Raw genomic sequence first — 14,175 nt, forward strand, 5'->3', positions numbered from 1 at the left:
ATTTTGTCGTCCGGTTCGGGCCACGTGTTTTTTTTTTTTTTTTTTTTCTTTTTTCAGTTTTTCTTTTTTTGTGTATGTTTGTTTTTAGACTCTGGCTCCCTCTTGTGGAGCGGCGGAAAATACTGGCTTCAACTGCAGTCTGAAATAATACCTGGTCACTATAGAGCAGGGGTGTCAAACTCATTTTAGTTCAGGGGCCACATTCAGCCCAATTTGATTTCAAGACGGCCGGACCAGTAAAATCGCAGCATAATAACCTATAGATAATCACAATTCGAATTTTTGCCTTTGTTTTAGTGCAAAAATGTTTTACATTTAAGGAATTATCTTTTTACAAGACATTTATTAAGAAAAATAAGTGCAATTTCAGCAACATTATGCCTCAGTTTATCATTTACGCATTACAACTTAAAGATCACAGAGTGTCTACAAAGACAAAACATTTAGTCATCTGGAACTGAATGATATAGTATTTTACTTTATGATCAAAACAACAAAGGTCAGACAAAAAAAGACAACAAACAGCAATAACAAGACAAAACATTACAAAAATGAGACACAAAATGACAAAAGCGAGAAACAAAATAACAAAAAATGAGACAAACAGCATGAAACAAAACAAAAAAATAGACAAAAAAATTACAAAGTGACAAAAAATGGACAAATGACAAATACATGACAAAAAATTACGAGACAAAAAATGACAAAGGCGAGAAACAAAATGAGAAAAAAATAGACAACACAAGCGAGACAAAAAAGCATTAAAAAAAACAATGCTCAAAACAACAAATAAAGCAAAACACAAAATGACAAAAATAAGACAGGAAACACAAGCAAGACAAAAAGGAGACACAAAATGATAAAAAAACAAAAACAAGACAAAAAAGTACACAAACGAGACACAAAATAACAATGAGCAATACAATATTTTACTTTATGTTCAAAACAACTTGTCATGGTCTCGAAATTATTTTTACATTTATAGTTTTACAGATTTGCAATTTGCAGTTAACGTCTTCTCTGTAATTTTTACACTTTACAAAGTCTTCACATGGGCCGGATTGGACCCTCTGGAGGGCCAGTTTTGACCCGCAGGCCGCATGTTTGACACCCCTGCTATAGAGGCCAAAAATTGTTTTGTTTTTGAAATATTAAAAAAGACCATATTCAGATAGACAACCTGCTACAAATCTCTGGTAGAGAAGAAAGAATATTTAATTCTGTCAGGAACAATTCATTCTGAATCCTAGCCCTGTTTATAGCTACTGTATATCACATACCTGTTTATATCTCATCCCAGGAACCTGCTCTCTATAGTCCACCTGCCTCACAGGCGGTCTTCATCGTTAATAACTGTATTTGCTCTAAACTGTTGAGTTAAACCCTCATTTTCCATCTGCAAACTGTTGCCTTAGCATGTGTGATCTATTTTGTGTAACTACTTTGCTAGTGTAGAAAACATTGGAGTCGAATTGTGTCACATACTTGGCTAATTAAGCTGATTCTGATGCATTCAGGTAGATGGTTTTCAAAGACAGTATTTCACTGCCATAAATGCAGTATTGAATAGGTTTTACATCAGCAAATATTCAGCAATAGTAAAATTTAAAAATCTGATGTTTACTGGCCCATAAAATTACATTTCATTGCATCATTTCTTTTTCGTATCTTTGTTTCAAGCAAGTCATGATTTTAGAGACTTTTCTACAAAGTCACTATTTGCTTGACTTACTCACACTTTAAGCAAGATCGTGATTTTAAAGAAAAGGCTATACATAAATATAAAGATTTTGGTGTTATTATGCATGCAGTTGTAGCCACAGCTAGACAGCTGTTTTAACGTTACAGATTGTTGCCTTAAGTAAAATTTAAACATTAATCTGAGATTCTGTCTACAAACTATTGGGCTGTTTTGTTTGGGTTTTTTGCAGCTATTTAACTTGCCATCAAGGAAAATCTTGATATCTTGAATCTTGATCAGACAAATGTGTGTCAAATTCAGGTAAACAGTTTATAAAGACAGTATTTTACTGCCATAAAGTGTTCGAGTATTCAGTAGTAACAAAATCTCAAAATCTGGTATTTACTTGCCTATGATATTCAATTTCATTGCATCTAACAATACATGATGTGCTTTCACATCTTAAATAAGTTATTAATAAAATATCATAGGAGTAGATTATATTGAAATACAGGATACCGTGCATGCAGAAACTTGTGAGACGCACTATTATAAGTGTGAGTAAGTCTAGTAAATCATGATTTTTCACAGTTAATATTCATTTACTTCCTGATGGTTTAGACAAATGTGTGCTGCTGACCTTTTATGTTTTGATGTGACATTGCATCCCACGATGAAACTGGTGTTGGTGGGCAAAACCATTGTTCCTCAACATCAATCAATGGCCTCTTGAATGCTTTTGTGGCTGAATGCGACGAAATCCTTGCAGCCAGGGTTCAGAATCTTGCAGAAGTGGAAGCTGATCCAGCAGAATATTAACTCCTGTGTTTTTAGCATGAGACGTTTACGTGTCCACATACCTTTGATCATATGTTTTATTTGAAAATGAAGCATGTTCTTCTCTCTGTGATTCAACTTTTAGCACCACTTAATAACTCTTTCACACATCAGGTGACTTACTACCTGAAACAGATCTCCTGTCAGCTGCAGCAGGTTGCAAAACCTCCCCGTGTCTTCTGTTATCTGGTGTAGGTTTACCTGAGCTATTTAGAGGGGCTTCAACTGTTTTTACCCACATCTCACTTCTCTGTACTTTGCATCGACGCACTAATCAAATGAGGAGTGAAACATAGTGTGATTCCTTGTGAGGTGTGACCCTGCAGGTGTCAGTGGGTTGAAGGAGTAAATGCCAGCTTCACCAGGTGTCCCTTCTTCTCAGGTGTGTCCAGAAGGTTCTTAACAAATCTTCAGATGTCTTTGTGAAGCATTTCATCAGGGAACTCTTTTGAAATTCACCGTGTGGCATCAACAATAGACAGGACATGAACTGGTCGCCTGTCCGGCTGCAGTAACACTGTAGTTTTCTGACAAATGATCAAACGCTACGTTAATTTTCTGACTCCTGTGTACCTTAAGATGTATCCACCTACGTTTACCTACGCACCTGTGTCTCTCTGACATTGAACAAAATGTACAGGAAAAATTAAACAGATGGAAAAACCCGTGAATACTGAAATCGCTCGATGCCAAAATAGAAAAAAGCCAGCTGTGTTTTTTTCCCCTCCTGCTGAGCTAAAATTAAACGTTCTTATTGCTGCAGCCCGTGTTACATTACACAGGTGAGGAGGTGTTGACATAGAAATAAACAGTGTAGGAATTCTTTTTCTCACATTGTCACTGCTGCAGATCTGCCACAGGAAAGAACCCAGGGATTTGGATTTGTTAAGAAACCAAATCAAATAATAAAATACTTGAAAATAGCAATGATGATATGTTCCAGGGAGGCCTTTGAGTGAGCTGTGTTTCGTACTTTGATCGCGTCAGGTGTCGAGAACTCAAATCACTTCTCAGTTTTGACTTTGAGACCGGAGAAAAGTTCAGTGTATGACTGTAAACAACTCAGAGACCTGAGAAGTAAGACCCTGGTGTCACCTTCATAGACCATAAAGTGAAGTCTGTTTAGGCCACAGGAGGATCATCATCACATGTTGAAAACTGCTGCCCAAGCTGCTTCTTGTTGAGAAAATCTGACTGATGGGTGTCACAAACTATAAACAGATTATAGTTTATTAGGTGCACCACGCTAAAACTGCTACAGTCTGATCACTGATCTTGTAATAAATCTTATCTCCATCAAGGTCATAATAATCATGTTGAAACCTTTTTACAAAGTTGTTGATTCAACTTTGATGTAGTTTATGTTGCTGATGAGAATGTGTTATTTATATATGTATAATATACATATATAAGATGTATGTTTGTACGATTATGTGCCTGTTTTTCAGTTTTCTTTCTCGATTCTGTAACATTAATGAATTTTACACCTAATCAGTGAACATTCTAACCCTCATGGAGGTAGGATTTATTCCAGGACTGCTTTAATTAAAGCTAAGTGTACCTGATAAACTGACACTTTATGCAATGTGAGGATCTAATATCCTGAACCTAGGAATGAACCAAACACTAATACAACTGTTTCCTCTTGTTTAAGCAAAAAGAATTTGGTTTATGTAGAAACAAGCAATGTTTTGCAATTGGATATTTCCCTCTCCTTCAAAAGAGTTAAAGCTAAAATAAAATTTAAAAAAAGAAATGAATACCCACCCCATTGCACCCAGAATGACCACCTTCTGTAAAATATTTGCAGATGTTACTGACAGAAAGCAAAGGAAACCCGGGCGACAGCTCACAAGGGAGATAGATATAAGTGTACAGTACATATATATAAAATATAAAATCTGAAATATATTTTATATATATATTAAATTGTGTTACGGTTCAGTATCTTCCACTACACAGCATTAAGGTGGTGTGTCTGATTATCTTTTTTTTTTCCTTCATTTTTTTTTCAAATCCTATTATATAAACCAGAGGAGAGTCAAAGCAAAACAAATGAATCAACGAACAAACAAATGTGGGGAAACAAAAAAAAAAAATAAATGGAAAACTAAGCAACAGACGAAAGGCCTCCGCCCCGATCCGATGCCCGTCCCCTCCCTCGGCCCCCGGCGGAGGGGTGAGCTAGCTCGGACGAGGTGGGACAGACCCGTCCAGCTGTACAGCGCAGTGAAACATAACTTACATATTAGCTCATTTTTACACGTACAGTCGTGATCAAGGCACAGGGATCTTCTACAAGTTATTTTTTTTTCTTCAATAAAGTTGTACAAAATAATACATTTTACAGTCTGTACAAGAATAATAGTCCAGCAGTAAAATAAAGACAGACGTACTTAAAGCCGGGTGGGGTGGTGGGAGCGGGTGTGGGGAGAGGTGAGAGAACAAGACGAGAGGGGAGGCGGGGGAGGAAGGGAGTGAGGGGAGGTCGTTGTGTGGACGAGGAGGGGTCTGATGAGGGCTGGAGCTTTTGTGTGTGTGTGTGTGTGTGTGTGTGTGTGCTCCCAGGTAAAAATGTTGCATCCAGTCATTTCTGTAACTTCATGCTTTCCTTTTTGCTTTGTTTTTTTCTCCTTATTAAATAAAACCTCTCCTTTATTTTCCATATGCTGAATAGTTGTCAAATAGCAGCAGGGGCAAGAGGGGTGAGGATGTATATCCATGTGTGTGTGTGTGTGTGTGTGTTTGTGTGTGTGTGTAGGGGTGGGGGGTTAAATGGTGCACAAAGGCAGATCACACACACAGTGTACACCAACACACAACATGGGGTAAAAACTAACAAAAACTTAAAAGTTGAATTGTGTTATTACAGGAATATATAATATTTATATTTATATATATACATATTTATATACACACATATATAAATATCTATATATATAGCTTGGATTTTTTGCACTGCATGAAGTTCACTGGTATGCATGAATCTATGCATTGTATGATATTTTTCTTGTTTTTTTAAATTTTAAATCCTTTTTTTTTGTTTGTTTGTTGTTGTTTTCTGCCATCCCTCCTCGACTGGTTTCTTGAAGAGCAGGTCATGTGAGCCGTGTGGTCTTATGTTCGAGTCACGCTCACATCCACAGGCAGCCGCTAGTCAATTAGTCTGTCTGTCCGTCTGTCCCTGGGCACAGAAAGGCTTACTGCCCTCCTCTGTATCAGTCTGCCACCCTCCGTGTCCGTCGTTCGCTTCTTCTCTTCCTTCGTTCATCTTCAGCACGCGGTGAATAAACTCCTCTCTCTCAGAACACGTTATTTTATCCATCCTCTGCCGACTGTGAAAAGCAGGAGGACTTGGTTTTAAAAGGGTGTGTGTATGTGTGTGTGTGATATTAAAACCTATTTAAGGGTCTGAATTTCTTATTCTGTAGTGTGTGTGTGTACCTGCGAGTGTGTTTGTGTTCAAATATCTGAGAGAGAGCTAAAAGGAGAGATCGCCTACACTGAGGGATTCCAGTCTCAACCCTCAGTCCTGGGTCAAAGTGTAGCCGAGTACAGCAGTCAGTCCAGGCTAATAGTTGATGAAACTGTTGTTGGTGTGTATCCGTAACTTCTTTTTCTTTTTTCTTTTTATTTAAAAAAAAAAAAAAAAAAAAAAAAAAGTCATTCCACTGTTCGTTTTTTCTGAAAGGTGCGTTGACAGGAGGAGAAGTTGTATCAGGGTGGAGGGGAGGCCAGGCGGTCGCTCGCTTGCTCGCTCGGTTGGATGAAGTTGGTGGAGGTGGAGGGGGGTGATTGGCTAACTGGTCATGGGGGAGGAGGGGAGGGTAGCTAGGTAGGTTGGTAGGTAGAGAAGTAGACCAGACGCTGCTGCTGCCCATCACAAGAGCTCGTACTGCCGTAGGTGCATCCTCTGTATGATGTCACGACAGTCATTGAAGACACGGCGGATGTTTTCGGTGTCGACCGCGCAGGTGAAGTGAGGGTAACAGTAATGTCGTCCGTCCCCGCTGGCTGTGCTGATCCTCTGCAGGAGACACACAAACAGAGACCATGACGCTGTTGTCTGATGAACACCGACACAGTAATGCTGCTGATTTGAGCTAGTTTATCACTATTAAATACACAGAAGTGGAAAAAGGTAGAATATTTTTTTCTTACAACTATTCATTTGTTGGTCATTGCATCTCAAATCGTCCCATTTTTGACAAAATTTCTGCTTAACCGTGTCTGATTTGCCTGAAGCTTTTATGGCATAAAATATATATATTTATATAGAAATTTGTGAAGTTTTAGCTTGCTTACTGACACTATGTTTGGATGACAATATCTCAAAATTTTCAGTTATTTGTCATCATGCCGTTAATTCAGCAATGTTGGACAAGTAAATCAAATATTCTTTGACTATGTGTAAATTAAAGTATGAAAAAAAGTTCACGCCTTCATGAAAAATCCCATCTTTCTTTTCATTTTTGTAACCATGTATCAAAAAGCATTTTATCTTTTATTTTGTATTATTCTGACATGCAGCTTTATGTGGATCAGAAAACATCATTACTTGACTTCTGCATTATATACATTTTTTGTTAATATGTGCTCAAAGAGGGACTTTTTCTGACGGATTGTTTTCAGGTTTTAACTCATTCATAGTAACAAATCATTTGACCTGCTTCTCCAATATTACAGATTCTGAATGAATGGTATAATTAAACAAGAAAAGCACTCAGAGAGCTGCAGTACTCCACCAAGGCTGCTCAGTCGTCGTGTCATTACCGACGGATGGAATCTTGAAAAAAATTTGAGGCAGAAATCACGCCACTATAGAATGTGAGCATTTAATATAAATGTACCCACAAACAAAATGACCTTGCGCTGATCACAGGCGTGTGTTATGCATGTGTACGTTATGTATGGATACCGAATCTCGTGACCTAAATATGTAACGAGCAGCGGGAATTGAAGGGACACGGAAACACCCCCACAATTTAATCAATTGTTCCTTGTATCATTTCCGACAGATAAGTCCCGATAAGTGCGCAGCAGTCGATGTGTGATATGATCGCAATCATGTGATCGTCAGCAGGTAGTTGATGTAGTGTTCACTTGTTGATACAGAAATCTTTAACAAATCCGTGGATCCAGACTATAAGCCGCATCACTGCCAAAATCTAATCGCTTAGTCCTTGTGTCATTTCTGACCTCTGAAAATTTTATCCAAATCTGTTAGTCTGTTTTTGAGTAATGTTGCGCACAGACAGATGGACAAATGTACGCTCATCATCACATAACTCCGCCAAGGCAGAGTAAAAATAACTGCGAATATTTCAGGCTTTGATGTTTAATAATTCCTAAGATATTGTCATTCATATCTAGCGTTAAATTTCAATGTGCTAGAAATGGGCTTAAAGTGAGTGGACGGGTAATATTATTTTAAAAAATGAAAACAGATCTGCTGTGTCACTCTAAAATTTGACAGGTACTATTTTAAATATCCATAATTTAAGATAAAAAGCAAATAGAGATGGTCGAGCAGAAGACCCCAGACGATTTGAAATGGAATAACCCTTATGAGGGTCTTTTTGATCATGTTTGTATTTCTGCTACTACCACTTAAGAGTAGCTGAAGCTGTATGTTTCGACCATTTAACTATTATTTCTAGCCAATTACACCAACTTTTAATTCATTGTTTTAAGTAAGCTACTGGAGTTTATTCATAACTTCTTTCAGACAAAGTTCCTGTGTGAACACTTTGGCAATATCTTTGGTGCTAAGCTGTCAGGGACACTTTAACTGGCGAAATGTAGATTTAATTAGATGAGCGCTTGAAATATAATTGAGAAAAATCAGATGAGATCACTCTGTGGTTGATGAAAGATGAATCCACATCCCATGTAATTCAGCTCTATGATTACGATAAGAATCAAACTTTTTGTTAAGTCCAGTTTTGGATTATCCTGCCTCATGCTACAATGTTCTGTAAAACCGTCGGATAAAGAAACGCGGTAGGAAAGTGATCAAATTCAAGCAGGTAAAGCAAGCTTTACCTGCTTGAATTTGAGCTTCGTACACACCAGAAACTCATCCCGTATGAAGTACTTTGCCCTGGTAACACGGGGATCTTCTCCTGGTTCTGGTATTGCTGTTGAAGAAGAAGAAATCTGGTCACATTTAAGCCATTTAGATACTCAGGCAGTCCAGGATGTGCTCTTCCTGTGTGCTACATCTGTAGGATCTCAACATGTATAGAGAAGCTCAGACAACACATACACACTAACATAAGTTTTCTACGTCACTGCCTTAAAGTTTTGATTTAGTTTGCATTCACCAAAAACTAAAACCATAAAGTCACAGGGACTGATACCTAACTCACTGATAGGACAGCTTTGTGCTAGACATGATGAAAAGACTTGTGGTGACTGACAGCAAGTCAGAGTCAACCGAATATCAGAGCCGGTCTTACCATCATCAGGTGTAGTGTAGCGTGCAAACTCTGTGAAATACTCCTCAATTTTAGATTTCCCTGCCAAAACCTTCTCAGCGAGCAGGTCCTGTTTGTTCAGGAAGAGGATTACCGAAATGGTCCGTAGCCACCTGTGGAGGGAAATGGACGAGTTCAGTGCCAGGTTCCCTTCGACTCCGTTAGCCCAGGGCCTGAAATATGTTACAGGTCTGCTGCTGGAGAGTCCCCATATTTTAAGCAGTATTATGTTTTAATAGGCTTTGGCTAAAGAACATGGGAATAATGTACTCTGTGGAGTTCTGGGTTGAAAAGGTCTTAGAGCTTCTGCCATAAACAGTCCATATGCTCTCACAGGGAAAGAAGAGTCAGAGAAGGACTCAGCATCCAGTCACTGTTTCCTCCCACTACACACACACACACGCACGCACGCACGCACGCACGCACACACACACACACACACCTTTAAGCAGGAACTTTACCTTTGTGCAGGTTTTTAGACAATTTTGACACACTGAATTAGCTTCTTTGTCATACCTTCAGTTAAAAGTGTCTTTAGTCTTGCAGCATTAAATCTCACTGAAGTGATGCAGAGACACTCACACTGCACTAAACTAAACAAGAAATGTCTCTATAGAAATGTAATTTGAAATCAGGTTTAGTCTTATAAACCAGCAGATAAATTATTTATTTATTATGTTGAAAACCTAAAAAACCTAAAACATAGTTAAACCAGGTTAAAAACACAGATAAAGATGGTAGACAAAAGCGTGACATGGCCCAAAACACACTGTGCTATATGCTAACAACGCTTCAGCTACAGATTCTGTGACATAATACGCTGGACTAACAGAATTCTCTACGTCAACACTGACTTAATTTATCAAGACATCCGTAGAAGAAGAAAAACTATCACCTGAGCAGAAAAGACATGGTAGTAAGCTAAAGATTTTACAATAAAATTGTGTTTTTATGGGTGTCGACGCAAAAAGAATAGAGCTCTCATCATGTGTACACTGATAGTTCAAACAGAAAACTACTACAGGAAAACATTTCTTTACAATAAATACCAGAATACACACTTTTGTAGTAAAAAATTAGATAAAATGTAGGGTTGTTTATGCTATTTGGCTCCAGATTAGTGATATACCGATAACATAAAGTACTCCTTTAGGCCATTTTTTTGTGTGTGTGTGAATATATCCTATTTTTTCCCATAACTCCAACTTTGTCTTCGTTCTTTGAGAGACACAAAACTGAAATTGGTCCCACAAAAGAACGATTAATGGACAAATCCAAAGTGTCTCTGACCTGTTGTTCCAAATGTTCTTGAAAAGATTGAGGGCTTCCTGTAGTCTGTTAGTCTGATTGTCTTCTCTGATCACCATGTTGTAGCTGCTACTCGCCACCACGAAGATGATCGCCGTCACATCTGTGTCACACACACAACAAACTGGAATTAGCACACGAAATATGGAGAAAACTACCAAAAAAAATCTCAGATACAAGCACTTGTTCTTTGTTTGAAACCTAAATAAACCAAGGGAGATTCATCTGATTAAAGCAGACGCAAGTTCCTGAATACAATTAAAAATGATTTAGTAAATTAGCATAGAATAAATAACTAACTGCAAAGCTAAGCTATCATGATTTCATCATATCAATTAAGCAGGGCAAGCTCCGATCATCCTACCATTAAAACACTGGATCCATTTTCGGCGTTCATCCCTCTGACCTCCGACATCGAACATACTGTGAGACACAGAAGGTTTAAAGTTTAGTTCTCACTATAAAACAGGCTAAAAATGTGATAGATGGTGAACAGAAACAGGGCCTTTTCAGCTGAATGAATGTTTTCTCTTTATTCATCATCCAACACTGTGATCAGTAAAAGTTTGTGGCAGCTCACTGGAAATTGACTTTGTCTATTTGAAATCTTGTCTCGAAGATTCCAGATGTCAGTACTCTGCATCGCAGCAGGTCCTGAAAAAGAGAGAAGGAAGAGGAGGGTTAAAGAAAACAGAAGTGGAGAGGAATGTGGAGCACACAGAAGATGGATGTAAATGTGTCAGAAGCAGAGGACAACAGCAGAGAAAGAAAGGACGAAGACAACGGAGCAGAAAATGTCAGTGAAGGCTCAAATTCTCCTTCTGTACGAAATAGCAGAATAAATAAAACAATTAAACAAAGAGGCTCCTTTTGTTAGACGAACACTAGCACAAGACAACAGTAAGAACCAATTCACAGTTTTATCTGACCAACAGTGTAAAATCCCAAGATATTCAGTCACGTTGTAATATTTGAAGAGCAGAAAATGGACTACACTTACTCTCCGCTATATAGTTTTATGTCGAAGTGTCTGAAAATGTGTATAATTTAAACACAGTTCCCTAAAAACTCTAATAATAAAATGATAAACATAGTATCTGTACACACCTTCCTGCAAAACATCCCACAAGGACTCGCGTCATATTATATACATGCAAGCGTGTCTGTTGACGCCTAATATTTGACCAAACTTTGGTCAGTTCTGATTGACTGACTGGCTGCAGATAGTGGATGACCTCAGGAAGATGACATACAAACTCAGGGTTTCTGTCAGCAAAGTTGCTTGGCCTGGCGACTCACTGACAAACAATAAAGCACTAACACACACGTTGTATGGCAGGAACATAGGCGGAGCAGGTGAAGGAAAACAGAGGGCTGGTAAAACCTTTATAGCTCCACTAGACCACCAGTGCAGCTGCCAGGTGTGTTTCTTGACAGATGGACAGACTGATGGTAGCATTAAGGTTCTATAGTTTCTGTGATAGCTAAGGATGGAGTGTTGGCTGTTTTTTTTTTTTTTTTTTTACTACATGATTAGGCTTATTTAGAATATATTCAGTCTTCTTGCAGTTGCAATATAATAATAATAATAATAATAATAATATGTATATTTCTAATGCTCCTATGATTCAATGCAACTTTGTATCAGAGTAGTAACAATATTTGCCTTCTTATAATGTTTTTTCTCAGCCTTGCAACTTAAATCATTCTCTGATGCGCTAAAAATATATATATATTTAGATAAATAAATTGATATCATAAATTTCCAACCACTATTTGAGTAGGAATATGCTTGGTCGGCCTAGCTTTACAGCTGTCAGTGATGATGCAAAATTAGAACGAAAGAGAGGTCAGTTCATGGTTTCCACGTCCACATGGGTTGATGTAAACCTTGTCATTTGCCCAACTTAGAGCCTTTGCAAACATCTGTACACAATTTGAGACTATGATGACTACCCGAACAGCAAGCACGCTACTGCACGAGCTCATTCTGTGCACTGTATGTACGCATCCTCAGTCTTATTCTGGTTGAGCAGTTTCACACAGTTTTTTGATTTGCCATAGTAGTAAAAGTGACGGCGTGACAAAATGACATTAATGTTGGCTGAGTGAGTCATGACAGTGCGACAGAGAGCCGGCATGTAGGACAATGAAACTGAAGCTGCAACGTGGAATTCAGCCAGCATTAATTTGACATTGTTTTATTTTATTTACAGCGTGCCTTTTCCGTAGTTGATTGAGTTCAGTGAATAAGGCCCGTGTTAAACCTATATGAAGACGGTGCTGAACATCTCACCTGATCGGTGGGTGTGTAGTCGTTCTGCCTCACCACATCAATCCTGTCTAAGAAGCTGCAAAGAGAACAGAAAATACAGCCAGTTAGATCAGCGTCATAACAGTTAACAGTAATTCAATAACACGATGGCAGAATAACGTGTAATATATTCACAGTGACTGGGGCATTTGAATTGCACGCTTTTAGTAATTATCAAAACAAATGCTCCCTGGCGATACATCTACCAGATGTGAATGTAACTTAAAAATCCAGACCTATTATAATGTGCTAATGTGGGAACAGTATGACCACACAACACATACACACACACACACAGTCGCAGCAGTACAGTAGTGAGATCAGAGAAAGATGGAGGACGGCGTTCCTTGAGCGACCACGAGGGGGCGTGTGTTTTAATTCACAGTGAGATCAGAGGCAGCCAGTCTGAGTCACCAGCAGCCGTTTGCTCTGTCAGACCGGAGAAGCCTCGTCAATGGAGCTGCTGTAGTAGTACTTGCACAGGAGGAGAAGTGTGTGTCTGTGCGCATGTGGCAGTGTGTATGTGCGTGGGTGGGTATGCAGGCCTACAGCGCGTTTGCACAGTGCCTACCAAAAGACGCGTGTTAACTGTTGTGCCGAGCTGCCCTACATTGCTGCCGCTTTTCAAGGTGTGTGAGCCGCTCTGATGTTTTCGCGATGACTGTATCAGGGTCACGTGCTGAAGGTGTCTGCTGCACCAACAGAAAAGACCACAGATACTTTTACATGGGCGTCCATCAAGACTGAACGTCTCTTGTGTAACCCAGGCTGGAGAAGTTTAAGTGTCTGTGTTAAACAGAGGGGGGAAAAACAACCGACTGCTCATTCATCCTCGTGTGTAGGCCGCTGTCCCACGATGCATGTGTATAACACGGTCATGTTAGAGTCTTTTAGACTAATATGGACAAAACACACCAAAAAAAGACGGAGGTTTAAACATCCCAGCTGTCCTGACAGTGCTTTCAGACGTACAGAAGAAACATTATTTAGGAAGAAAAGTAGCAGCGGCAGTGGAAAGTGGACTGGGTTGAACTGAGAACCGTTCTGCTGCACTGGGAGGAATTTGGTGATTATCTTTAAGCTGCAGTGGCAACTATCCTAAGTGTCCCACTAGCCTGCATCGATCAAGCACAAGGGCTACAGGTTTTCCCCACAACAATTCCTCTTAACGGTGAAGAAACAGCACATCTACGGAAGCAGAAGAAAAACTTCACAAATGCAAGATCATTATGTGAGGCATCTGATCACCGATTTGCTCCTGCAGGAGAGCCTCATGTGTGTTAACCACAATATATTAATAAAATGTAATACTTTTAGGGGCCAAAGGAAGCTTTAAAGATTCCTGATGCAATCTGAGTGCCAGTGTGACCCTATTTGGGGACAGACAGCATAAATGAGATACTGTGCCAATCAGGTGGAAGGTCAGTTTCAACTACTTTATTTGCCTATCCAACGAGATAAAACACATACAACTTCTTCAGAGCTTTAAGTATTCAAATAAAATAAGGAAAAGGTAAAACTGGTTACAATAAAACTGCTAACAATGGATTCAGAAT

At 38.9% G+C, this 14,175-nt stretch overlaps 1 protein-coding gene across 2 annotated transcripts in view; it reads right to left on the reverse strand.

Annotated features, from left to right (window-relative positions):
* Nucleotides 1-4,148: 4,148 nt before the first annotated feature.
* Nucleotides 4,149-14,175, reverse strand: part of LOC111585083 (guanine nucleotide-binding protein G(s) subunit alpha-like) — a 39,783-nt gene continuing 29,756 nt past the window's right edge. For both annotated transcript variants that reach the window (XM_055010591.1, XM_023294457.3), the window contains 7 exons: nt 12,602-12,656; nt 10,886-10,959; nt 10,670-10,728; nt 10,288-10,408; nt 8,980-9,110; nt 8,591-8,658; nt 4,149-6,545 (listed from right to left, as the gene is read on the reverse strand). In XM_055010591.1, coding sequence (XP_054866566.1) covers nt 6,399-6,545; nt 8,591-8,658; nt 8,980-9,110; nt 10,288-10,408; nt 10,670-10,728; nt 10,886-10,959; nt 12,602-12,656 — 655 coding nt within the window. In that variant the 3' untranslated portion in view covers nt 4,149-6,398. The remainder of the gene's footprint in view (nt 6,546-8,590; nt 8,659-8,979; nt 9,111-10,287; nt 10,409-10,669; nt 10,729-10,885; nt 10,960-12,601; nt 12,657-14,175) is intronic.

The sequence above is a fragment of the Amphiprion ocellaris genome, chromosome 5 (genome assembly GCF_022539595.1).
Source record: "Amphiprion ocellaris isolate individual 3 ecotype Okinawa chromosome 5, ASM2253959v1, whole genome shotgun sequence".
Taxonomy (NCBI): Eukaryota; Metazoa; Chordata; class Actinopteri; family Pomacentridae; genus Amphiprion; species Amphiprion ocellaris.